The sequence below is a fragment of the Myodes glareolus genome, chromosome 9, assembly GCF_982192425.1.
Source record: "Myodes glareolus chromosome 9, mMyoGla1.1, whole genome shotgun sequence".
In the NCBI taxonomy this organism is placed as follows: Eukaryota; Metazoa; Chordata; class Mammalia; order Rodentia; family Cricetidae; genus Myodes; species Myodes glareolus.
In genome coordinates this window covers 2,297,613-2,324,635 of record NC_142034.1, presented here as the reverse complement: position 1 = coordinate 2,324,635, position 27,023 = coordinate 2,297,613, and the positions used below count along the sequence as shown (strand labels likewise).

The 27,023-nt window shown below is 49.1% G+C and overlaps 1 protein-coding gene across 2 annotated transcripts in view; it reads left to right on the top strand.

The window, feature by feature from the left end:
* Rptor (regulatory associated protein of MTOR complex 1) overlaps positions 1-27,023 on the top strand; it is a 300,137-nt gene that overhangs the window by 209,600 nt on the left and 63,514 nt on the right. For both annotated transcript variants that reach the window (XM_048429258.3, XM_048429259.3), the window contains exons 10-13: positions 4,158-4,233; positions 11,922-12,023; positions 16,108-16,191; positions 17,735-17,845. In XM_048429258.3, coding sequence (XP_048285215.1) covers positions 4,158-4,233; positions 11,922-12,023; positions 16,108-16,191; positions 17,735-17,845 — 373 coding nt within the window. The remainder of the gene's footprint in view (positions 1-4,157; positions 4,234-11,921; positions 12,024-16,107; positions 16,192-17,734; positions 17,846-27,023) is intronic.

Below are 27,023 nucleotides of genomic sequence, written 5' to 3'. Positions count from 1 at the left end.
GTCTACAGAGCCTCCCTGTGGGAAGCCAGTGCAGACACCTCCCTACTCCCAGCCTCTGATCCTCCCTGGGTAACACGCAGAGAGCTGGTGTGCCCTGGTGCTGCCATGAGCACTGGAGTTGCCCTGGTACCGTGAGGGCTGATGTGTCCAGGTGCTACATGGCGAGCTGGTGTGCCCTGGTGACACACAGAGAGGAGAGCTGTTGTGCCCGGGTGACACATGGAGAACCAGTGTGCAACACCACAGCTGTTGTCACAGGGTTTTATAGACTGCTTTTCCACTTGTCCGTAGCTGAGAATCCCAAATTAAGACTGCAGATTTGGCTGACTGTTAGCTGAGAAAATGCAGCCAGCTCTAATCAGCTGGTGCATGTGCTCATCAGAGGACAGTTGTTCTGCTAAGGACGAGACTGTTACAGAATTTTACAGCTAATAGAAAGTGCTGGAGTCATCTGGTCTGGCCCACGGAGAGTGCCCAGGTCACCCACCGTGCTCTGTGCTTCTGAAAGTGCTTTTCTCCACTGCCTCTCAGCCCAGGGATCTGGCACAGGACTGAGGCACCTCTGCTCCGTCTGCCAGTGGCCCTGTGTGTTCTCAGTCAGGCTTCTTCTCTTTGATGTCACAGACAGACTTTGTGTCCCTCCCGGGTACTCTGCTGCCTTTACCTGAGCACGGCTCCCTTTGCTGACTCTGTCTCAGTTCATCAGTCTCCACCAAGCCTTTCATGCAAGAAAACAAAGCATGGAGCCCATTTACTGGGTAGTGGGTTCAGTTCCCCCAGAGGTAGGAGTTAGGTAGGGCCACAGACCCACAGAGGTCGTCATGCCAAACAGGGTCGACTGTGGATTAGAATGCGTTTGTCTCCAGTGTGATGGCACAGCAGGCGTGTCAGCTTAGGCACAAACACATGGACGCGTGTGCCTTACCTTTCTGCTTAGTTCTAAAAGTGTCACATCAACCAGCTGCCAGACACACACTGCCCACTTCCCATTTCCACTTCCCCCTAATTTCTACCCTTTCCTCTAACTCCTGAAATTGAAACTTTCCAATGGATTAAATTCAAGGCATTTTTACAGAATTTAATTGCAATAATTGACTTTGCTCCTGTCTCAACAAAGGATGGATGTCTTCCCCGATGCTGCTGAGCATTCGCTTGCCTGCGGTCGGGGGTTTATTGAACATATGGGAGCTATTTATTGCCCAAAGTTGGAGCCACTTTTGATTATCTCCTGATTGCCTCTTAATTTCATCAGCAGGGAAGGGTTGCATGGGAGTGAGGTGGGGGGGGGCAGTGTATTCAGAGGGGGCCAGCGTGGGGGGTGGGATGTAAAAGGAGTCACTTTTCCACCTTAAATCTATCCTTTCCTTCTGAATTTTAAATGTCTCCATTCTTGCTTGGTTCTTTATTAAGATGTAGAGAAAATGTGCCCCTTTACCTACCAGCATGCGGTCTCATTAGTCTAAATAAAAATAACAAGAGTCTCCAGGTCTCCCAGGAAATTACCAGGGAGAAGAGATTGCTATTCCAGAAACAAAAGCTGCCTTACTGATCATCACCGTTTTCACAGGAGCGCATTTCTCAGAGTCAGGAGGGGCGTGGTGAAGATGGAGAAGTCAGCACAGGTGGCTGTGCACAGTCCTCCAGTGCTGTGCGTTTCTGGCTGGTCCTTTCTTGGCCCACAGCTCAGCCAAGGCCTTTCCCTTATCTCAGGGTCCCATAGGTACCCCATGAGGATGGTGTCACCACTTTTTACTCCATGGATTTTGAGTCTGGCTACTGGAGAAAAAGCCCAAGTAGAACTATATAGACCCAGACTTATATATAACTATATAACCATACTTAGTGGCCGCTCTGTGAGCCCCCTCTTCAGGAGGGGGTCAAGGAGGGCAGGGTTGAAGCCAGCCCTGTGGAGCATTCTCATCCCCATTGTCTTTAACCCAACTCAGCTCTGGGCGAAGGTTGCTTTCATTTTTCTCTGAAAATGCACATTAAAGGCCTGCAATTTGAAGTGCCCACAAGCAGTCTGGCTTTGCTCCCTTCTAATGGTGGGACACAGCAGGAGCCTTGGAAAAGCCAGCAGAGTGAGTCGTGCCTGTTAGTGTGGCACTCCCGTAGCCACAGAGGGCCCAGGGTCTGGGGTTGTGAGAGGATGCCTAGTAAGACCGTGCGAAAGCTGGGAAGGATTGGGTGTCTTTCAGACATGGCTGCTTGTCCAGAAGTAGAGTCACTAAGAAGGTAAGTTTGTTTAGAATGGCACTTGAGGGTGCCATTGAGGGAGAAAGAAGTGCACACACATAGGGAAGACAAACTGAGAGAGAAGCATGCTGACCCTGAGGAGACAGCCATCGAAGGTGCTAGAAGTGGAAGACCAGGAAGAGCTTCTTGTCCCAGAGGACACTCAGAAGACACAACCTTTTCCATGGCATGCAGGACAAAGCTTTGTGACAGGAAGCCATTTCCAAAGTTGCTTGTGCAGCCACCCTGGGCTGCTCGCACAATGTAGGCAGTGATACTGTTGCTAGAAAGTGTGGCCATCTAATTAAGTAAGGGACACCTGGGGTTCCACTGTGACCACCCTCAATGCCTCTCAACTGACCCCTGGTCTCACCCCAGCAGCAGGCCATCCTGAAATCCTTGGGTCTACATGCACCCCACTGTGATCACAGGACTCACAGGGTCTGCGGCTGTCACCCCTAGTCATGACATGCTTGCCTCCCTTTGCCCACCCTACTCAGGCCTCCAGCCACTGCCCATCTCCATTGTCCGCATGGCTAGCTGTTGCAGAGAGATGGGAAACCCCAAGCTGTAAGTCAGAATAAGTCCTTCCTCCCCAGAACTGTTTCTTGTTACGTGTTTGGTCGTAGGGCTGACAAAAGCAGCCAGTAACTCAGTAAAGAGGAAAGAGCGCAGGTTAGGTCCTCAGCTCCTGCAGTCCTGTGTGAAGCTGTGGGAGGTCTGCCTGCACGACAGGTAGGCCAGCCCTGGTCAGCGCTGTTATCATTGGGACAGCCACGGTGAGCCTGGGTTCCTGGAACTGTGCACAGAGTGGGCCCACACCCAGTCAGTCGGAACCGGGGCTGTGGTACAGTACACACTACTAGGACCTTCCTTTGTGACCAAGGGCCAGCACTTCTTGAAGTGTCCAAGTAACTCAGGAGGATGAACAGCACCATGCTAGTGAGGGTTCGTGTTGGTTTCTTGTCTCCGTACTCACGGGGAGACTATGCTGTTAGGCTTTCCTCTAAGTCTGAAAGTATCAGCCCCAGTCCACAGCACTCCTGTCCTTCCCTGCTCTCCAGTCCTCCAAAGGTATGGGGGTGGGGCACCTGGCAAAGAGCCTTATGTAAGTGCAGCCAGCCTGCTCCTAGACACTGAGTCCCCGTGTCCCCCCATTATGTAAGAGGATGTGTTTATGAAGCTGCATAAACCGGCTGCAGTATCTGAGCCCGAGTACCCAGAGAAGAGTCCCGGGGCTGGATGGACGCTGGAGCAGAGGGTGGACATCTACCTGGTGGGTGTCAGGCAGAGATCTCAGCTGAGCACAAGACATGTTGTCAAGGATATACTGACCACTGTCAGAGTAGTGCCCAGTGCCCTGAGCGGCTAAGGATGGCCAAGCCTTTTTCAGTCAGTTTAGGGTCACCAACATAGCCCTTGCCTTCTGTCCCCAGACCAGGTCCCAGCCATGAAGACAGGAGGATGATGGGGCCTGGCCATCCTCACAGTCCAGGGTATAAGGCAAGTTGGCACCACCTGCCCCAGCCCTGCTGACTGGGCTTTTCTAACAAAGTGCCTTTATCTGGCCATACCATCCCATCAGCTACCACAGGAGCCCCAGCTCTCTGGAGCAAGCAGCTTGTATGTTAGGGATGGTCATAATGGAGTTGGGAAGCCCTGTAGGGGAGCGAGAGTTCTGCCATCCTTTCCTCTTCCTTCTGAAGAGGAGCTTGTCACACTAGGCAGCTAGAGTAAGCCACAGTGCCCAGTCACCTCCGCTTTTCTCTAGGCTTCCTGGGTGATTCTGAAGACTCCCCCCCCAACACAGCCCATCTTGGCTGAAAGGTGTTTGTCCCCCTTGGCCTTGTGGTTCTTCCCCGCGAAGGCCTGGTGCAAGGCTGCTTCACTAACCCCGTGGGTGTCCTCTGTTCTCTCCCCAGGCAGGCCTGGGACCTTGCCGTGGACATTTGCCTGTCTCAGCTGCCAACCATCATCGAGGAGGGCACTGCCTTCAGGGTGAGTCCCCACTTCAGGGAAACCCCTCCGTAGGGGACCCTGTGACTCCATTGCAGACACCTGGGCTTCATGTAGCACCCAGAACTCTAGGTGTCAGGGATTTAGCTTTTCACCTACCTAGAAAAATGGTACAGCTTCAGCTTACAGAGTTTTCAAGATCGAGTCAGCCAGGGACTCAATTTCGGTTTTAAAATGGTTGACCTCTTCGGGGAGAGCTGAGGTTTGAGACAGGGTTTCTCTGGCTGTCCTGGAACTCGCTCTTAGACCAGGCTGGCCTTGAACTCACAGAGATCTGCCTGCCTCTGCCTCCACCACTGCCTGGCCTGAACTTGCAGTCTTAAGGAGCAGCTACAACGTCCAAGTGATTGCTTTAGTTACTGACTGCCCTGAGTCCATGGGGAGCTTTCTTTAGAGGGCTTCTTGGGCTCAAAAATAAATGAGCTGTAGATACGAGGTGCTTCTGGTGATCTGAGAATGTAAATCTGACTTGTGGGAAATATCATAGGTTTCCTCACTTATCACTGTAGATGATTATGTATGGACATGGCCGTAAGAAGAGTGGGTATTCTCCTGGTGTGTGGCATGAGAGGATTTCCCTCATTTCCATCAGAGTCAGACACTTGATTTGAGTCTGGACTTTTAAAGGCTGTTTGACGCTATGTGTTAGAGTCCAATTAGCTTTCTCCATTCGGCTTCTCTCCTGCCCCATTAAGGAGCATGTTTCCTGCCGGAGCCTGTTAGCAGGGATTAGTCTAGGGCATTCCTGGTGCCTAGGGGTGCATCTCAGTCTCAGACCACGCGGGGAAAGTTGAGCAGCTGCATGGGCTGTACCTGGTCCTCCTTGTGGCTTGTTCAGTGAGTGACACTGCCCAGAGCCCTCTTAGCTTCTCAGAGACCCTTTTGGGTTTTGCTTTGTGGAGCATTTGCTGTGAGTGAAGCTCCAGGTCTGACTAAAGCCCTGTCCCTGACCTCAAGACACAGGGCACAGCACCAGTTAGAAGTTAGGGACCTAGATTAGGGAATGCACAGGAACGCAGAAGTAAGTCAGACACATTCCTGAAGCTATGATGACTTGAGGGCTGAGGTGGGGGTGTTGGGCTGTCAGCAACACAGGGGCCTCCTCACACTACTCGAGAGGCTGTTGGATTTCAGGGCCAAGAGCCAGCAGTGTTACTGTGGGTCAGTGAGACAACCTCCCTGAGCTTTGGTTTCCTCATTTTAGTGTTGTTGCTTGAGGCAGGCTTCTCTACATAGCCCTGGTTATCCTAGAACTCACTATGTAGACCATATTGGCATTGAATTCACAAAGACCTGCCTGTCTCTGCCTCCTGAGTATAAGATTAAAGGCATGCACACCAACATACCCAGGTTCCTCTCTTTTACAGGGGATTCTGGAGAAGCACAATTCCAGGGGCTATGTATGATGGCTAAATGAGTTAGCATTCTTACAGTGCTTAGGACAGAATACACACATTTTTTAGGACCTCGTGTTCTTACAGAGAAAACTGGCCACTGACAAGTGAGCAGTGTGTGTCACCATCTGTCAGGTAACCAGGGCTACGTAGAGGAGCCTGCTCCATTATCTGGCCTGGGCCTGTGGCTCGCTGCACTCTCGGTGTATATAGGCTACACTAGCTCCCCGGATGTGCCCTGAGGTTGAAATGATGGGGCAAAGGCTTTTAAAGAAGATCTCCTGGTCTATTTTGTCAGTATTGTTGTACTCTTTGTTGCTTATTTGGGGAGAGGGAGATAACATTTTATTAGAGAAGCTTTTAAGCCTATAGCAAAGTTGGAAGGACTCTGAAGCCAGCAGCCGTGCTCCCACCACTGAGTTCTACTGGTAGCTTTCATGGCAGCTGCCTCCCCCTCTGTTCCTTACCCTCCATGCAAACTAAAATGGCCCTAGTGATTTCCCAGAAGGGACAGGGACTCTTGGTACAGCTGGATGTCTGGAAAACTCCATTAAAATGTCAGTCTTACTGGACGGTTGTGGTGCACACTTTTAATCCCCGTACTCAGGAGTCAGAGGCAGGTGGATCTCTAAGCTTGAGGCCAGTCTTGTCTACAGAGCAAGTTCCAGGATAGTCAGGGCTACACAGAGAAATCCTGTCTCAAAAAACAAACAAAAAAAAAAAAACAAAATAAAACAAAGACTTAAGTGTTTTTGTCTTCAGATCCTGGCTTCCTTCTGCTTAGGAGCTGAGAACTGAGCTCCTAGGATAGTGCACTGTGTTGTGTTCCTCTCAGACTGAGCACTTCTGTTCTGACACCAGGTGTCTGCCAGGATCTCACTACGTTATCTCTAACCTAGTGCAGTCAGTATTCTGCATTAAGGGAACATTGGGGTGTCAGGTGCAGGGGCAACTGACCTGGACCATGCTCGAGCTTTTTTATGTTAACTTTCCACTTCTTTGGCTGTATAGAATACATGTAGAAAGCCATCCGTGTTGTAAACACCAGTTTAGCACACTCTCATACCCAGCCCCCATATCCAGCAGTCACACGGCTCCTTCCCTCTGCAGCCACTCGCCTATCCACTGCCATGCTCGAGTACTCCACGGCGTGTGCTCTTTGTGTCTGACTGTGTCTGCCCAACAGAGCGCTTTTGATATGCCTAACAGTATCTGCTAGCTACAAAATGGTTTTTCATCCCATGGCCAGTGTGTTTTGAGTCTCAATCTGTGATCCTCACGGTCAGTGCTGGCTGGCCCAGGCCCAGCGACTGTGCAGCTTGAGACAAAGGGAAGCAAATCATCCTGGCCTGTCCATTTAAAGTGCTGCCATTGTAAGATTTTACTTGTTTTTTTTTTTTTTATCATGTTAGACATATTTACCTTCATTTCTGGAATTAGGGGCAAGTACTCTCCCTATATATTTGAGATATATATATAATGAGTTCACTACAAAAAACCTCACTGACTATTTCCTGGTTACTGCCCAGCCAAGTGTGTGCTCGGGCAGCACAATGCTGTCTGCTGGGGTGCTCGTAGGACAGGACCAAGCTACGTGTGGGTTTAGCAGATGCTATTGGATAGCTGTCCACAGTGTCTTTGGCTCACAGCCCTCCTGCTATACAGGATGTGGCTCCAAGGGAATGGTGACATCATGTGTCTCCAGTGCTACCAGCACGGTTTCCTGTTCTCTAGCAGGCCTGTCTTTTATAAATCTTTCTCCTGAGCTAGAGTGTCTCTGTCCATGTCCTCTGTCTCACTGTGAATATCTCTTATTCTGCAGACTGTATTTTCCTGTTTTTACCTTTTTTTTCTTGTTGAGGAGGCATCTTTTGTTAAGCAAATTACTATTCATTAAAATTTTCTTAATGGTTAGGGCCTTGGTTGTGCTGTCTAAAGCCAAATTGACTTACCTGAGGCGAGCACCCCGGGTGCTGCTGTCCCCTCTTCTAGAGCTTTGGGTTGTCCATGTGATGCCCAATCTGAGAGCCATCATGCTGGCCCTGATGACTGTGTGAGCTGCTCCTGGCTGCTCTGCTGTGTCCTCTCTCACTTTGTCCAGGCACCACAATCACAGTTTTGATTCTGAGCATTTGTTTGTTTGTTTGTTTGTAACAAATGTTGCCAAAGCTGCTAGTCTGTTCTCCCACCATGTCCTTTCCCCAATTTCCCCAATTCCTTTTGACCTTTTGTGTTTCCATGTCAGTATTATAGTGACTGTTCATTTCCTCAGAGAACCTGCAGGACTTGGACTGAGGTGGAGAATGCTGACATCTGTGTAACACTGAATCAGCACCACTAAATTCTGGGGTTATTTTCACCCTTTAGTCAGGCTTTCTATTGTTGTAAAGAGATACCATGACTACAGCAGTTCTTATAAAGGCAACTTTCAAAATATAAAAATTTCACTGGGGTTAGCTTAGAGTTTAGAGGTTTAGTCCATTAGCATCATGGAGAGAAATATGGCAGCCCGTAGACAGACATGATAATGGAGAAGGAACTGAGAGTTCTGCATCTTAATCCAAGGACAACAGGAAGTATTCTGAGTCACTGGGCGTAGCTTGAGCATATGAGACCTCAAAGCCTCCCCACAGTGATGTACTTCCTTCTAGCATTCAAACACATGAGTTTGTGGGGGCCATAATTATTCACACCATCACAACTGTGACAGTCAGCCTACAGTTCAGTGCACTCATCTTAAAACCTTGTTTTCAGACTGAAAGGAAACCAATGTACATGTCTGTCCTCAGAATCAACAGTTATAAGTGATGAGTTTTAACTAGTAAGGAATTAAAAACCTGTTCAAATTGGTGTTTATCAGGGTAGGGAGCGAGGACAGGAAGCGGGTACCAGACAACAGGAAGCCTGGGATAGCCAGACAAAATAAAGATCCTTCTGCAGGCTCTAGTTTTCTTTACAGGGATGGTAACTTTGACTACTGAGCAGACTCAAGAGGCAAAGCTACCCAGGCTCAGGTCATTAGACCCAACAAAGGGAGAGCAGAGGAGGACAGTGGCCAGCTTGGTAACAGTTACCATGCCATAGCTCTGGCTAGATTAGCTCCTCTCAGTGAGCAGGGCTCAGCAGCTCCTGCAGACTCTCTCACTTTTGGTTCTGTGCTCATAAGGCCTATTTTTTTTTATTTTTTTAATTTTGTACATTTTTATTGATATTTGTTGAGCTCTACATTTTTCTCTGCGCCCCTCCCTGCCTCTCCCCTCCCCTCTTCAACCATTCCCCAAGGCCCCCGTGCTCCCAATTTACTTAGGAGATCTTGTCTTTTTATACTTTCTACTTCCCACATAGATTACATCTATGTAAGTCTCTCTTAGTGACCATATTGTTGTCTAAGTTCTCTGGGATTGTGGTTTGTAGGCTGGCTTTCTTTGCTTTATGTTTTAGAACCACCTATGAATGAGTACATGTGATAATTGTCTTTCTGTGTCTGGGTTACCTCGCTCAAAATAATGTTTTCTAGTTCCATCCATTTTCCTGCCAAATTCAAGATGTCGTTATTTTTTCTGCTGTGTAGTACTCCATTGTGTAATTGTGCCACATTTTTCTTATCCATTCTTCGATCAAGGGGCATTTAGTTTGTTTCCAGGTTCTGGCTGTGACAAACAAAGCTGCTATGAATATAGTTGAGCACATGTCCTTGTGGCACGGTTGAGCATCCTTTGGATATATACCCAAAAGTGGTTGTTTTCTAATTTTCTGAGAAATCGTATAGGACCTATTTTAGACCTACAGCAGATCATCTTGTTTGCCATTTATCCTGGAAGATGGGACATGCAGTTACAGCTATATGCCTTGCCTTGGTCCCTCAGTCTTCACTGGTTGTTCCCTTCTGGTCTGATGACAAGGTCAGCTGAGAGACTTGGCTCAGGTGCCAACTCTGAATCCTCATGTGGGCCACCTGTGCAGCCCTCATGCTATGTGGTTGCCCCCGTGTTTCCCCTTGGCTTTAGCCCGACAGCTAGCAGAGGTGTGCTTTTCTTCTCCGGTCAAGTTTAAGTGAAGGAGTTGAGTTGTTTGCTTGTTTGTAGGTTTGTCTGTTTGTTTGTAGAAAGAGTCTTGCTGTGTAACCCTGGCTGACCTGGAGCTCATCGTGTAAAGCAGGCTGATCTCCTGCCTCTGCTTCCCCAATGCTGAGATCACACGCGTGTGCCACCTCGCCTGGCTCCATCAAGAACTGGTGTCTCTTTGTCTGGAGCAGTCACTCCACCAGCGCAGTGTGAAAAATCCATAAACATGGCCGACTGGAGAGAGAGGGTGTGATTCTCATTCACAGGCGAACACCACGGTCTTATGGGATTGGGGGAGGACATACTTAATGGGTTTTAAAAACGATTGGTGAATAATTCCTACGTGAAAATGGAAACCACTTCGGGAGCTGCACTCCAGCTTCTTTGTGTGAGCTGTGCCTTCCTGAGCGGCCAGTGAGCCTAGGAACCTGGGTGCTTGGGCCTTTACTATAGTGCCCGGGCTCTGACAGAGTTGTCAGGGAAGGTGTGCTACAGGGTGGAGACAAAGCTGCTTCCTCCAACTGGGGCTCCCAGTTAGAGCTCTGCTGAGTGCTGCCACCTCGCCCAGGGAAGAGAGCGCCCCAAAGGGAAGTGGTGCCTGAGAACAAGACACTGCTCGTTTTGTAGCTGTGTCTGGCCCATGGAGAGCAGTTCTCTATGGCAGTGAGGGTGATACAGAGAACAGAAGACTGTACTGGCTATAGCCTCTTGCTTCCCAGTCTCTTCCAATCCTGTTGTCCTCCGTCTTTCCCAAGCCACCCCTTTCCTATGGGTTGCACGTCATTGCTGGTAACCCTAGTGTGGGAACAAAGAGACCTTGGTGATGCCCTGCCAGCCTCTCTAGTGGTCCTCCAGGACTCCGACTCCATTGGCTTTCATGCTAGCCGGAAGGCCCAAGCCCTGCTCCACGGTTAGGGCCAGGCCATCGGTGCTAATGCTGTGCTGCCTTTGCCCTTTGTCTCCTCATCCCACACCCATGTAGCTGTCCTTCAGCTGGGCCTGAGAAGCTCTAACTCAGCTCCTCCCTCACAGCTCTGTGTACACTCTCCTCAGAAACAAGGGCGGAGGAGAGAGCACCAGCTTCTCACCTCCAGCCCAGCACGGCCTTGCAGCATGCCCTCCACTTCTCTTCCCCGTGCCCCCCCATTCCACTGTCAGTCCCTTGCCCGGTCCTTCTCCAGCAGCTTCCACCGCCCTCCCCCTCTACCTGCTTATCCTTGTCTGCTCTTCCACCGCACTCAACCCAAGTCTCTCCTTCCCTTTGCAGCCACCTCCTCCACAGTGTGTCTTCACTGGCTTCCCTCTTCTCTGTCCTTTCTCCTGTCTTTTTTGCTGTGTCCAAGACAGTTGTTAATATCTAGGATGCCCTCTGTGTCTCTGAAGGAAAGCCACAGATGGACCATAGTTTTGAGCGCATCACTGGCCTGGCTTTCTCCCCACGACCATTCTCTTCACAGCTGTCTCCTTGACCTCTAAGTACTAGAAGCCCAATTCCATCCTGGGTCCCTTCTCTATAGCTCAACTTCCAAAAATAACCATACCTGTAATTTCATCTCTCAGGAAGCTGAGGAGGTGAACTCTACATGTGAGCTCCAGGCTAGTGTAGGTACAGAGAGACCCTGTCTTTCAGAATAATGGTCGTCGTAATGCTATAATAAAGGAGCGGGGTGCTAGAGAGATGGCTCAGTGTTCACGATGCCTAGTGTTCCTGCGGAGAGCATTGCTGCTCTTGGAGAAGGCCTGGGACCAATTCCTAACGCCAACATTGGGTGGCCCACAGCTGCCTGTAATTGGAGCTCAGGAGATCCAGTGACCTCCATAGGTACCAGCATTCACATGAACACACACACACAGACACATGCATAATTAAAAAATCTTTTAAAAAGAAGAAATCTGTGCCAATAGCTATAGAGTCGTCTCTCTGACTAAGAGGCAACTACTCGTGTGTCTTTGCTCAGGTAGACAGCACATGCACTCTGTGCACCCAGGCTTCCTCTCGTCACCAGCTCTCCACTTACTGACAGGAACATGTCATCCAAGTGCTCAGGCTGCAAGACCCAGACTTCCTTTCTTCTGCCCAGGCTGTTGACAAAGCCTGTAAGACCTGCTCCCACCAGCTCTGCCCCTCACGGTCACTGCCTTGTCAGGACAGAGGGGTAAAGGTGGTGTAAGGAAACCGGCCTCACTAACCAGCTCTTTGCTTCTCCTACAGCATAGCCCGTTCTTTGCTGAGCAGCTGACAGCATTCCAGGTGTGGCTCACGATGGGCGTGGAAAACAGAAGCCCTCCAGAGCAGCTGCCCATCGTCCTACAGGTCGGTCACTTCCAACAGGCCTAGACTATCTGAGGCATCTGTTCTGTGTGCGTCATAGGCACAAGAGGGTCTGGGCAGTAGCGGTCCCCCAGGGGGCTGTGCTTCAGTCAGATGGCCCATCAATGCCTCACTTCTGATCTGAAGTCAGTAGATGCTTACTTACTCCCAGTGGCCTTTTTTGGCAAAGTCATTGAATTCCCTTCTTCCTCTCCCAATTAGATATAAACTGGCATAGGTCACCATGCCTCCACCTCCTGTATCCCCCCACCTCCTGTGTACCAGTCAGGAATGGATAAGATGCTGCTGCCAACAAGCTTCGCTTTGGGGCGGGCTCTCGGCATCACTACCTTCTTCTGTTTGGAAGGACATGAGATACAAATTTGTCCTGTGAGAGAATGGTGAGGCCACCAAGCAAATTCTAACTGAGCCACAGCACTCATTCTCCTGACCAGCACCAAAGCCTCACAGACTGTCCAGGTGCCATCAGCCTTCCCTTGGCGGGGACCCATAAGAAACAGTACCTTCTGATGTGTCTGTCATTCACGTGCAAACTGGTCTGGTTGTGGGGAACCCATTTACTGCTTGCTGACTTTTGGTTACTAAAATGGCATGGGATAGGAATATGAAGAGTGGATTCGTCATCACAGGTGGGTAGATAACAGGTCACCAAGTTTGTGTTTTATTAAATGTGTATTTGTGGGAGAAACTGGTGAGCTGGGTTGTGACTAAGAAAAGCCAGACCAGACACTGAGGACTTGTGACTTACTGTAGATTCCAGAAAATACTACTTACCACGTAGCGGGGGAGGAGCAGCTCTGTCAGCTGTGGAAGTCATGAGAGGGTACTGGCTTGGAAAGGTAGGGTGCCTGGAGGGATAAAGGACAGGCTGCCCTCCAGACCTTGCCAAGAGCCAGTGATAGGGCCATCACTCTCCAGAGCTCTTACCAAATTACTTCCCTCTATAAAACGCACCGTGGGTCTGATTTCCACCTGTCCAAGAACATTGGCCTTGCTTCCTTCCAAGAAGGGCTTGTGCTTGCCCATTAGAGCTGTTAACCACATTGTGACGGACAACCATCCATCTTCACTGGGCCAAATGCTCAGAGCAACTGCAGCTCAAAAATCCCCTCAATAGAACACAGTGGCCATTCCTGCCCAGAGTCCCTCCCACAGGGCAGCCAACCTAACAGCCTCGGTGGCTCACATACCCCACCTAGAGCACCAGGAATCCCAGCCAGCAAGAAAGAGGCAAGAAAGAAGAGTACATGTACATGTAAAATGGTAACCATAGCCTGTTCCTGCTGAAGTAGGAACCTTGAAAGAATGACATGGATCAAACCGGAGGTAATTGTATTGTTACTTATTTTCTGACATTATGAAAATGATCATCACTGCTCCGCTTATGTATGTCTAGATTAGTTTTAACACTGTCCTGGAATTGCAAAGTCATCTATAAGCAAATGTTTTCCAAACAGTAACAACAGCAACAGTAACAGTAGTCGCAGGACAAAGCCTGGATCACTGAGGTGCCCATCTGACTGCAGGAAATGGCAGCAGTGCCGGGGGCTCCTCTCAGGTCACCTTTGTCACCACGCATCTCTCTCCAACCTGCCTCTCACTGTGGCAGCAGAGCAGAGCAAAGTTGTCCTCCCCACAGCAGGGCTGCAGTGCCAGGCGTTAATCCAGTTCTTTGGGGTCTGGCAAACAGTCCTTTTGTAAATGACTTTATCGACTCATTCCATTTACAGCCCACACTCTCTCAGGGAAAGGGGAGACCTCTAGAGCCAATCTGATGCCAGGCAAGAGGAAATAGCTGCGGGAAGAGCATTAGCCATTGTCCATGTGGTCGTTAGGAAAATGTAAGCACTGGGTCCTCCACCAGGATGGACAGAGCTAGGAAAGGAAAAGACAAGAAGGTAAAGGCCAGGAGGCACCAGGGAGTTCCAGCTCATGAGGCTCACCCTGGCCTCACTCTTAGTTACTTTCCTTGCTTTGTCCTGAAAACCTGAAAACCTTTATTTTTCCAAAGCTAGAACTGGCTTTTCACAAGTTATCCTCCAGCGCCTTGGCAGGACTAGAGACATTAGGAAGGGAGAAAGTGTCATCATTCAGGCTGCATGGGTTCTCTTCAGCTGCCTGCCACTCCCATAAAGCCAGAGTGAATTTCTCCCCCACAGTAGCTGAGAGGCATTAGTGATGGTGTGTAGGAGCGCCGAGAGGTTCCATCAGGCTGTAGAGAAACAGTAGCAGGGACCTGGGCCTCGCCCACTGGCTTCGGCTTCCTTTCTGCCTTTTAAGAATGAAATCAACAAAAAGGAGAGAATTTTTTTAACTGCTACTTCCTCCAAATTGGCACAACTGATATCTATGGCCACTGTCAGCTTTCAAAAAGCAGTCCCAAAGTGTAGGCCTGTCATTGTGTTGTGGCTCTGCCAGGGACACTCCCACCCCCCATGACTACCATCCCCGCCTCGGAGTAGGTGGGCCGAGGCACCCCAAACAGAAGAAAGAAAGTCACCATTAAACAAGAAAGGCAAGAATGAATTCATGGGGCAGAGTTACTCTCTTACATGGCGGCTACACAATCCTGAGCGTTTGTTTGCCGTCAGTGCATCTTATGTCAGATACAGTCTTAACCTGGAAGTGTGGGGCTGTGTTCTGTCCTATGTTGTCTGCCCCCTACTGGAGGGAGGTCCTTGTCCCCCAGAGCCTGTTTCTCTTCATGTCTCAGGCACCATGACAGACCCTGTTCTACTTGGATTTCATGCAGGCACGTTTGCCCCTTAGACCCACTTGACAGATGGACGGGAACCCGGGACCTGCTCCATCTCTGTCGTCTGTGGTAGTGTGAAACAGGAGTTTGGTTCTTGCTTATTTTTTAATTTTTAAGAGAAGATTTATTGATTTTATGTGCCTGGGTGTTTTGCCAGCATGCATGTCTATGTAACATGCATACTGCCCACAGAGGCCAGAAGAGGCTGTCAGATCTTCTGGAACTGGAGTTGCAGATGGTTGTGAACCACCATGTAGGTTCTTGGAATTGTACCCAGGTCTTCTGTAAGAGCAGCTGGTGCTCTTAACTGCCAAGCCAAATCTTTAGCGTCCCCCACCACCACCCTTTCTAATTTTTTGAAGTACAAATACACATCCTTAAAAGCCAGTCATTTATATTCTTAAAATAATTTTAATTCATGTTGGACCTCAGCTTTTTAAAGCTATAAATCAGTAAAAGAAACAGAAAATGTGCTATTGGAGGGAGAAAAGCCAAGTAGTATTTGACATTGTTCCCGTATCTCTAGTGATGATTCTCATTGTCACAAAAGATGACAGTGGACAGTGTTACCCATGAGCAGTCACTGTTAGCAGACCTTGTTCCTGAGGGTGGTTTTGACCTTGTACTGAGCATTAATAAATCAGAGCAAAGAGATGTCGGGTGCTTTACCAGTGGGTACCACGGTGCTGCCTCTTGTTAGAAGACAGAGGTAGTTAGTCGAGGGCATTGTGGTAATGTCATGCAGATGTTATAACCTATAATTTTACTTCTCAGATTTATCCTCAGGAGAAAAAAAAAATGTGAGACTGTGCAAAGATTGCAGATTAGGGTATTGTCATAGCATTGTGATAGCTAGCATTGAGGGAACCGTTCTAACAAATTGAACATTTATACAGAGGATGTGCTGTGCTGCCCTCTGGAGAGACACCGCCATGGGCGTCTCAGGATGGGGCACCATCCTCACCACGCATCATCATCAGTTGAGAAAGGGAGTAGGAATAGATGTGCCACCTGGTTCAGACTCACCCAGGCAAGGGTGTGCATAGAGAACAGCGCCCCCAGTGCTGGTCCTGTTGAACACAGTGGACGACGCGGGCAGCATATTTTACTTGGGTAATGAAGAAGTGTTTTTACAGTCTGTCTAAAGCACGAACTACCCAGCAGCATCTGAGCTAGAAGAAAAAATCATTGAACATGGGGAAGTTGTCTTGTCAGACCCCTCCTGGGCTGCCAGCCCACACTGGAGCTTTCTTAGAGAGGTGGTAATCGGTGTCATTTTGTTATGGTTCAATATCTTTCTTGCTTTTCCAGGTGCTGCTAAGCCAGGTGCACCGGCTGAGGGCCTTGGACTTGTTGGGACGCTTTTTGGACTTGGGTCCCTGGGCGGTGAGCTTGGTGCGTGCCTTTTGCCTTACTTGGGGGAAGGGAGGCAAAGATTAGGCCCAATGAATGAGATACTCTGTAAACTCCAAACTAGAACCAGCAAAAGTCATGTGAGCCTGGGTAAGCACTTCTCTCCCTGGTGCTTTGGGGCTTCTGCCATTGGTCCCCATCATTGTTAGACTTGCCAGGAGCCACAAGCAGGTGGGCATGTACCCTCCATGGCCTTTTCCTCCCATGAAGCCCACACCCTCACATTGTCTGCAGGTGATTTAGGTACAGTTCTGAACCATTCTTTGCTGTGGAATAATCCCTTTGTCACTGTGATTGGTTTAATAAATAAGCTGACTGGCCAATAGATGAACAGGATAAGGTTAGGCAGGGGAGCCAGACAAGTAGAATGTCAGGAGGAAGAAGGGCAGAGTCAGGATGGAGAACGAGTTGGATACACAAAATGGGATAGAGGTAAAAGCCACGAGCCTCAGGGCAGCACGTAGATTAATAGAAATGGATTAAGTTGTAAGAGCTAGTTAGTAACAAGCCTGAGCTGACAACCAAGCATTTGTAATCGATATAAAGCCTCTGTGCGGTTATTTGGGAGCAAGTGATCAGGACAGGAAACTTCCGCCTACAATTCTGGGTCCTCATTCTGCAAAACTGAAGTAGAACCAAATAGTGATCCATGTTTCCAACAAATAAGCCATAAGGAAACCAAAGAGAGCTGGGGGAGCCTCCTGGAAGACCAAAAGTGCCTTAGAGCCTTCAGCCTTCTGCAGTGTGGAGAGCTTATTGGGCTGTTTTTGCAAGTAAAGGTTTAGGGCTGAAAGGACTTTACCCCGTCTCCATGGGTAAAGTACCTGTGAGCAAGCATTAGTACCTGAGTTCAGATACACAGCATCTGTGGAAAAGCTGGTGCAGAGGCAGGTGGATAGTCCCTGAAAATCATTGGCGGCCAGTCTACCCTTACCAGCAGACTCCAGGTTTAGTACAAAACCATCTCAGAAAATAAGGTGAGGTGGTAGAGGAAAACTCCCAAGACAACCTCTATTTGACTTGCTATGTACACAAGAAGTGTTCCAACATACAAACGTACACATACACTTACAATAAATTCAATAAGTGAAGTTTAAAGCAATGCTGATAGAACAATTACACATTTCATATGAATTGGTTTTATTACCTTATGAACAGTAGCTGCCCATTGTAAGTGGCACACAGTGAAATCGCCTACGTAAGTCTGCTGCAGAGTGCTATGGGGTGAACAGGTTATCAGCTTCACGTTTTCATTAATTAGATATTGTCAACAGAGTGATGGATTGCAGGCTAATGTTGAGGGAGGAAGGAGAAAAGCCTAAAAATAGGAAGAACAATATTTGAAGAAGGAAAGAGAAAACTCTAAAATTAAACGGAAGAATTCAACAGTGGTTCTTCCAAGCTTGGTCCTAAAGGGGAGGTGGGGGGGGGCAGGAATGCTTGCAGTCTGGGGAGTGAAGTGAGGCAAACCAGCGCCACCAGCAAGGGATCACTGGCCTGTGCTGACGCTGTCTTTTACCTCCAGGCCCTGTCGGTGGGCATCTTCCCCTATGTGCTGAAGCTGCTCCAGAGTTCAGCCCGAGAGCTGCGGCCGCTCCTTGTCTTCATCTGGGCCAAAATCCTCGCTGTGGACAGTGTGAGTAACTTCCATTTAGCCCCAGTGGTGGGAAGCAGGGCTCTGCCTGTGGACCTTGAGCTACCTCACCTGAGAGACCCCAGATCTGGGGGGCAGCCATTCCTATTCTTCCATACTGCATGCCTTCAGTTTGTGACTGTCCTCCTGCTCTCGTACTCTCCCCAACCAAAACCTGCCCAAGTCTCTACCAACCTTTTCATCGCTTGTCTGTCTTCTGTGTGTCCCTGTCACCTGCACTCTGACCGTACCCTGACCATTCTTCAGCCTTTCCTGTGTTTCTGCAATGGCAGCAAGTGGCCCTGGGCCCAAACCTGCCTCCTCACCACAGCCCTGTCCCGCCACACCCTTCTTTCCTTGTTTCTTAACATGCTAGCACTGGCCCCAAAGCCCAGCCCACCACCGCCCTATCTGTACCCATCCTGCCTGTAGCCTTGGATGGACCATTAATGGTCCTTTCTTTACAGGAAGGGGACTGAGTCCAGTCCCAGCACTTTCCAGTTGTATCATCCACAGCTCCTTACAAACCCTGGCCCTACAGCCATTCGTCTTCTCCACAAAAATTTGTGGGGCCTGCATCCAGAGCTTAGTGCTGAGGTCTGTAGGTGACAAAGAGGTTAGCAGTCCCTCTCCCTGACCTCAGAAGACTCACTACCCTTCGGGGACACAGGCACAGACACTTTTTTAAAAGAAAACATTGTGGGGCCAAAGTTGCACCATATAGAAGTGGGAGTCACTGACCATGAGCGTGGCATGAAGTGGTGCCGTCAGCCCAGGGATTCTGCATGTGACAAAGGACTGGAGGCTGGCAGGTCAAGCAAGCAAGGGGCAGTAGAAAGATCAGTGGACTGTGAGGAGGGCAGAGGACGGGGCTGTGGGGCGGAGAACTCTGGTTTGTGAAGTAGCTCATAGGAAGAGGGGACGGGGAAGAAGGTCCTCCCTGAAGGAGAGGGTTTGAGGATGGGCCATGAGGAGAGTCCATTCCCGGCTCTACCAACAGCCAAGACAGGCAATATCTCATCCAAACCCCTCTAGTCTAGTCTGCCTGTAGAGCTGTAGCAGAAGACAGGCTACCCTGACCACTCGGGATTCGTCCCAGCTAGTGGCCTTGGCCTGTGAGGTCCTTGGGTGCAAATGTGGAGCAGGTGCAGGGTACCTAGGCAGAGCCTGTGGGAGCTCCTTCTAGGCAACACCAGGCAAGGACAAACTCAGGAGGTTCCAGATGTGCTGGCATCAAAGACAAGCGCCACCCTCTACAGGGTTGTGGATGTCTGGGGAAGACCTTTGTGGTTTCAGTCTGCAGTCCAGAAGGGGGACCATGGAGAGCAAATGGCACTGATACGTGTTCAGGCTGCTTGAGGGGCTGGCTGGCGAGGAGGGAGGTGAAGAGGCGTTAACTGTCACCAACTTTGCTTATCTGCTTGCTTTTGGGATGGCCTAGAACAGATCTGTGAGTCAAGACCCCTTTGGGGGAGGGATTGAAAGACCCTTTCACAGGGGTCACCTAGGACAACTGGAAAACACAGGTATTTATATTATGATTCATAACAGTAGCAAAATTACAGTTATGAAGTAGTAACGAAATAAGTTTATGGTTGGGGGGTCACCACAACATGAGGAACTTTGTTAAAGGGTCGCAGTGTTAGGAAGGCTGAGAACACTGTTTGTAGCTTGATTCCAGCCAACTTCTATGCCTATTGTCATGGGTGTGTGCGTGTGTGAAACACAAGGACTGTGTAGGAGAAACCATGTTCCTACCTCAGTCTCATGACGGAAAACACAGGAATGAGTGTAGCATGTTTCTGACTTGTGACAGGCAGAGTGGTGGCCTGAGCCAGGGTCTGGATCTGATTGTGAGACTACAGAGTTACTGCAGGTCAGGGAAGGGAGGTCCTGGTTTGCAGTGTCACAGGCTGTTCTTCCTCTGAGCCTGTGGAGACTAGAGTAGGTGGCCAAGGACAACCTCGACTTCCTGGTCTCCTGCTCTGTCTCCCATAGGTGGGTGCAGTGATGGGAATAGAGCCCCCCCTGGGGCAGGGGGGATCCTGCACACAAGGAAAGCCAAGAGCCAGCCTTCCACCAGCTGCACCACATCCCTAGCCTCTCCCCAGGGGCTCTTTATTCCTGATCACCAAAGCTGATCACCAAAGCTCCTCCTTGTTATGCTCCACTGAGGTCCACTGTGCCCACTGTCCGTCCTGCCAGCACGCCACTCCACACAGTCACTTTCTCTCGTCACTCCTTTGGCCCAGGAGTTTCTAACTACAGATGCCCTGGGCCCCTTCTAGCCACTCCCACACTCAGCTTCAGACTCAGCTGGGCACTGTGTTGGCCAGACGAGCTCATGGTCAGCTTCCGTGTGGGCTTTTTTTTTGGAAAGCACATTTGCCTCTCTCACGGCCCGTCCCCATTGCCTGTTCTCTGTGTGGCTGAGCCTTGGATTTTACTGACGTTTGCGTCCTCGCCTTGTGCAACAAACGGGTGGTTACTTATCAGTTCTGAGATGTCCCTAAGGCTCTCGGACTATCCCCATAGACACCAGCCAGCCTAGTGTGTCTCCCTTTCTGGGCTGTGGCCTAGCCAGGACCTGAGTGCCCTGCTGAGCAGCTGCCATGCGGTTGCTGAGTCATGTCTTCCACCTTGGCTCCTCCGGGGATAGCTGGTGGGTGTGCTCCTGCATGCTCTAGAATACCCAGAAATTACATATCTCAACCATGTAGTCACCATTCTGTCTGCATAGTAGCTTGGCGCTGGCACTAGGTGTAGGAGTTAAAGGGCTGAGGTAAATCCTGCCACCCGTTTGTTCAAGCTCCCTCTCCTCACTCCCCTGGGGCATCCACCTCCAGCACCAGGACCAGGACTTGGGAAGCTGCTTTGTGAATTTCAGTCAAAAGGGGTCCCTCAGAGAGCAGCTTATCAGTGTCGCGTTTGTCTCCCTGGGTCACTGAGGTTTGTGCTTGATAAACCAGAAGCTTGTCTTTGTGGCTCACAGAGCCCATACTTTGTGACCATTTCTGTTTTACCTGTATTCCGGTACACTGAAGGGCCAAGTGACATAAACAAAGGAACTCACTTTGGAATGGCTTCCCTTCGACCCCATGATCTTCATTGCTATGTCAGCTTGCTCAGCATTGGCAGTAGTACTTGGTATCTGGCTGTGGAGTCACATGGAAAGGCTCCTGGGAGTCTGCCATGGAGCAAAGCCAGAGCAAAGCAGCAAGGGCAGAAATGGTCACAGAGCATGGGTCTGTCACTATGGGCAGACGCCGAGACGTGGAGAGTGGCCCTCTTCTAGCCGCTCGTTCTGCTCGTGCTGCATGAACTCCTGTGGACCAGTTTAAGTTAGAATGGTTACCAGTTTGGGGTTTTTGGTTCATTTTCAGTATTTTTGTGCCTAAAGATAATATACCTATGTTTGAAGTCTTAGGAAGAGTCAGATCTGAAAGCTGGTAGCATTTTCTCAACAGTGCTTCCCATGATATGGCCACTGAAGTTTCAGTTGGTCACCATGCTCCGGTGTTTCTGGTGTTTCCTGCTACTCTCAGTTCCTATTTATCTCCTGGGCACAATGGTTTCCTTGCTCTCGAGGCTGCACTTGGCTGTGAGCACAAACGCTGCAGCATTTTGAGCAGACACACAGCCTTGATTCATATTTGCACCACGCTGACGGCTGTGTGCGTGGTACCAGGCTTAGTTGGAAAGGCCCTTCCTGCAATGTTCTTGCACTGCCTGCGGGCGCCAGAGACCACCCTGTGAGTTAATTTCCTAGTCAGCTTGTTGCACCAATTTATCTAATAGCAGTCGTCTGGCTGAGGGACGTTATGAAAGTTTCCTCGTCTTCCCTTCTTTGAATGACCTTGGCCATAATTCCCAGAGACAAAAATCCCCTGTGGGCTTAAGCAGTCACTCCTCCCCTCCTCACATCTGGCCTTCCATCTAATTGCCTCCCTGCTCAAGTGGCACCTGCTACCTGCCAAGCTCAGATACCCCAGCTAATTCCAAGTTTGCCACGGTGAGGTTCCATAGTCCATAACACTCTACAGATGACGTGACCTATGGGCCGTCCTGTAGTCTGTAATACAACATTCTACAGGTGAGATGACCTGTGGCCTATAACACATGGCATTCCACAGATATGATATCCTATGGCTATAGACAAGCCTGTCGCCAGTGCTCCATCCCCGCTATGCTGCAGCCACCCAGTTTTCTGGCATGTTTTGGAGGGAAGGATAGTGCCTGCTCAGGCTGGACTCTGCTAAAAGCGCATCAGGACTCCTCTGCTGTGTGGCTACAGAACACTGCTATGTGGCACTCTATCCTAGAGAGCCCAAACACAGGGCAGAAGTCATACAGCCCTTATGGTGGGTTTGGAGCTCAATAGATGGCTGTTCTACAAAAAGACCCAAATTTTCTGTTCCCAGCACCCATGTTAAATAACTCACAACCACCTGTAACTCCAGCTCCAAGGGATCACATACACTCTTCTGGCCTCTCACATACATATGACAATTGTATGTGTGCACACAGACACAAATAATAAAAATCTTGGGGGAAAAAAGAAAAAAGTGTGGGCAGAAGAAAAGCAGGTGATCTATGAAAAACGATATAAAGAGTTATGTTCCCTTTGAATATATATTACAGGGACCCCACGGGGACAGCTGGCTCAGGACAGGGAGTACCTACCTCCTCAAGGTCCCCTTGTTCTCTGAGGCTGTTGCTCCAAGAGCCGATATCTTCCAGAGTCTCTCCCTGTGCCTTGTTATGCTACCTTTAACACTGTTGTCAAATGACCAGGCAGGTGACAAACCAGGAAATAAGACCTATAATGAGAAGAAAGTGGACCTGTGGAAATGTGTTCAAAGCTGTTGCTGATGTCAGGCCTGGCAGACAAGCACATAGGACAGATGCGGGCATCGGTTCCACACATCAGAACAGTCACCAGGCAAAGGTCTGGAAATGAGAGCAGCAGCATGTGACACGGGAAAGTCCTGGGTGGTCAGCGGGGAGTTCAGTCTCACAGAAAGTTCATGGAGCCGTGCAGCAGCCACAGAAGGTTCCACTTGTCAACTTTGACCCCTTGAGGGCATAGAAATATTTGAAAAAGTAATGACCAGTGAAAACTATAAACCACAGATCAGTCAGCTCAGCACACCCCCGCCTCGGGAAAAGACCCATTGGCTGCAGCAGTGCAGCCAGTAAGGAAGGGCAGCTGGTGGGCAAAGGCTAGGGCCATAGCACACCTCGGGCCAAGGTGGGACCCTGGAAAAAGCTGGCTCTGGGCAACATCCTCTGCGCTCTGAACAAAACTGTGTCTGCAGGATGGAGGCAAACCAGAGGTGTAAAGGCACACTGAGAAGATCCCTGGCCACCAGACTGGAGCACACGACAGTGGGAGGGAGGCCCGGGGAGCGCTGCGTGGACGGCTGGGGTTTCCTTCCCTTGACATTGAAATCTCATTCAGAGAGATAGTTGTCTGAGCATCCCTAACAGGTGTATCCTGGAAATCACAGCTGACGGGAGCAGAACTCCTGGTAACTCCCATGGTTGGGAGAAGAGAGATTAGGGGAGTTCTCCTGGTTGGTTCTCACACTTTGAAGTGGTCTGTGTCACCTGCGTGTGGAGTCGGAAAGGTGTTGAACTGGGCTTGCTCAGGGGTTGAGGCCTTGATTCCTAGCTCTCCCAAGAGAAACATTTAACATTCCATAAATAACCTTTAGACACCACAAGAATTAAAGGCATCTGTCCTATTGGGGTTACTATTGCTGTGGTGGAACACCATGACGGCCTGCATCAGTTAGGAAAGAGGGAGCCTCAGGAAGAAGCAGGACAGTGAGAAAATGGCCAATTCCTGTGGAGAACCTATAGCGCTGCTTTAACACGGTGCCTTTACCCAGACTGGGAAGGATACACAGAAAGAAGGTCCTAGAATCTGGAGCAGCAGTTGATAGATACCACTGATGGTTCTGAAAGGATGGGAGGTAAACATTGGGAATGACCTTGACAGACGGGTGGAAGGAGAAACAGATGATCTCAGTAGCTTTATGTCTGTTAGAGAGCACCACAAATCCAGATGGTTTCCATGGAGAACTCTTCCAAACATTAAGGAAGAGGCATATGGGTAGCAGTGCGCCCCTTTCTGTATCTCTTCATGAGATCAGTAACACTCTGGTAGCAAAACACAAACGAGGCAAACAACACAAGACAACTGTAGACCTCACGACTATAGATACAAAAGTTCTGAGTAGAAAATCCAGAACATCAGTATGTAGGCTGGGGATGCAGCTCAATTGCCAAGGTGCTTGCCGTGAAAGCATGGAGACGTGAATTTGATCCCCAGCCCCCACGTAAAAGCTGAGTGCATCTGTAGCGCTCAGCAGAGAGGGGCAGAGAACTGGAGTTCTGTCCAGTTAGTCTAGCCAGTTAGTGGGCTCCAGGCTGATGAGAAGCCATCTTTTAAAAAAACACTCTCCAAGGAAGACACCTGAAACAGACCAGCCTTCCACATTCACTGTCGTGCACATACACTGCCCACCTCTCTCCCTCTCTCCTCTCTCCCTCTCCCTCCCCCCTTCCCTCTCCCTCTCCCCCTTCTTCCCTTCCCTCCCTCCTTCTCTGATAGAAATCCTTCAGGGTTGTAAAGGTGTTTAATAGCTGTGAAGGTGAGTTTTAATTGTCGACTTGACAATCTAAAATAGTGGTTCTCCACCTGTGGCTCACAATCTGTATCCTGGGGTCACATTTCCTGTATCCTGCATATCAGATATTTACATTATGACTCATAAGTAACAAAATTATAGTTATGAGGTAGCAAAAAATAATGTTACGGTTGGGAGTCAACACAACATAAGAAACTGTATTAAAGATCGGAAGGCTGAGAACCACTGGTCTAAAATCAACTGGGAAGAATCTCAGTGAGGGAGTGTCTAGATCAGGTTGACCTGTGGGCATGTCTGTAACAGGGTGTCTAGATCAGGTTGGCCTGTGGGCATGTCTGTAACAGGGTGTCTAGATCAGGTTGGCCTGTGGGCATGTCTGTAACAGGGTGTCTAGATCAGGTTGGCCTGTGGGCGTGTCTGTAAGGGGTGTCTAGATCAGGTTGGCCTGTGGGCGTGTCTGTAACAGGGTGTCTAGATCAGGTTGGCCTGTGGACATGTCTGTAACAGGGTGTCTAGATCAGGTTGGCCTGTGGACGTGTCTGTAACAGGGTGTCTAGATCAGGTTGACCCGTGGGCGTGTCTGTAACAGGGTGTCTAGATCAGGTTGGCCTGTGGGCGTGTCTTGCTTACATTGATTGCTGTGGGACAGCACAGCCCACTTTGTGCAGCACCATTCTCTGGGTTTGAATCCTGTATTGTGTAAGGACGGAGACTGAGCTGAGTAGTAAGCATGCATGTGTTCATTCTCTCTCTGCTCCCGATTGTAACGGGACTGTCGCTTCAGTTCCCCTAGTGATGGGCCATAACCCGGGATTATAAACCAAACAGAATCCTCTCCTTTAATTGGTTTTGTCAGGGTGTTTGATCACAGCAGCGGGAATGCACTAAGACAGAAGTTAAAGTGAGTGACTGACCATATCGACTCAAGGAGACAGCCATGTACTCTGAATACTCAGGGAAACACACAGAAAATCATTTTTAAAAATGTTCACCTGGACTGTAGCAGCACACACCTTTAATCCCAGCACTCTGAGGGCAGAGGCAGGTGGATCTGCAGAGTTCCAGGGCAGCCATGGCTACAGAGAGAAACCTTGTCTCAAAATTAAAAAAAAAAAAAATAGATGAAATGAGAAAAGAAAAACTAGTAATGGTGGGAGCCTTGACAGGTAGAGCCCCGCCTGCAGGAAATGCACAGACATGGGCCGGGCACCCACTCTCACGTCTTCATTGTTGCACTGGGAATTCTCCCCTGTGCAGAGCAAAAAGAGGAAAAAAGGACCTCTGGGTGAACAGGGGAAGGAATTACTGTCTTTGTTCAAACAATGTGTGATGATCTGATTGAGTCTATTTTTAAACTTCTGCAGGACTTATAAGAATATTACTAAGTCTATTGGTTATGGGATTAATATACAGAAAAGTCAGTTGATGTCTTTATTTATTTATTTATTTATTTATTTATTTATTTATTTATTATGTATACAATATTCTGTCTGTGTGTACGCCTACTGGCCAGAAGAGGGCACCAGACCTCATTACAGATGGTTGTGAGCCACCATGTGGTTGCTGGGAATTGAACTCAGGACCTTTGGAAGAGCAGGCAATGCTCTTAACCTCTGAGCCATTTCTCCAGCTCCATTGATGTCTTAATATTATTAATCGACAATTAGAAGTTGAAATTAAATAAAGATATCATAACATAGGAAATAACAGAGCCAAATTCTGACAAAAGATAATAAAAGATATATTCATCAAACACTGCAAGTCCTAGTGACAAGGGATTAGGAAACACCTAAGTCAACAGAAGACAGTCCTTGTCCAAGACTCCAAAATCTATATGGAAATGGGCAAGGGACCCACAATGACCAAAACAATCTTGAAATAGAACAATGCTTCCCTATTTCAACTTCAAGACTTGCTCTAAATCCACAGTACTAAAAAGTTAGCATGGCATCAACGAGGCTGACAGTGGGGAGAATAGTGCTGCAGGACCCCACACAGAGGAGCGCACTGGTGCCCAACAGAGGCTCAGACAGGCTGGGGAGAGCAGGTCATCTTCTCCACAGTCGCGCATTTGGGACTCGTGTGCTGAAAAGTGAACCGTAGTTTAAAATTACACCAAAATGGATCCTAGACCAAGTGTAAAGCTCAATACAATAAAACTTGTAGAAGAATCTATAAGAGAAAACTTGTGACTACTGGTGAAATTGAGATTTCACACAAAACCACAAAGAAATTCCCTGGATGGTCCTCAGGGAGATGGAAGTGTCTTCTGTCTGCAGACAGCATTAACATGGACAGGCCACAGGAGAGAGAAATAACTCCAGATCATGGGTCTGCATGCAACAAAGCCTTTTCTCTAAAGTCTGAGAACAGCTTGTAGGCATTAGGTGTTTGTTTTCTCTATCATGTTGGTTCCCGGGATCAAACTCAAGTTCTCAGGTTTGGCTCCAAGTCCCCATGTCCAGCAGCTCCACTCTGACTTCTTGTTTATATCATGAACATTTATTGTAGCTTTCTTGGAGACG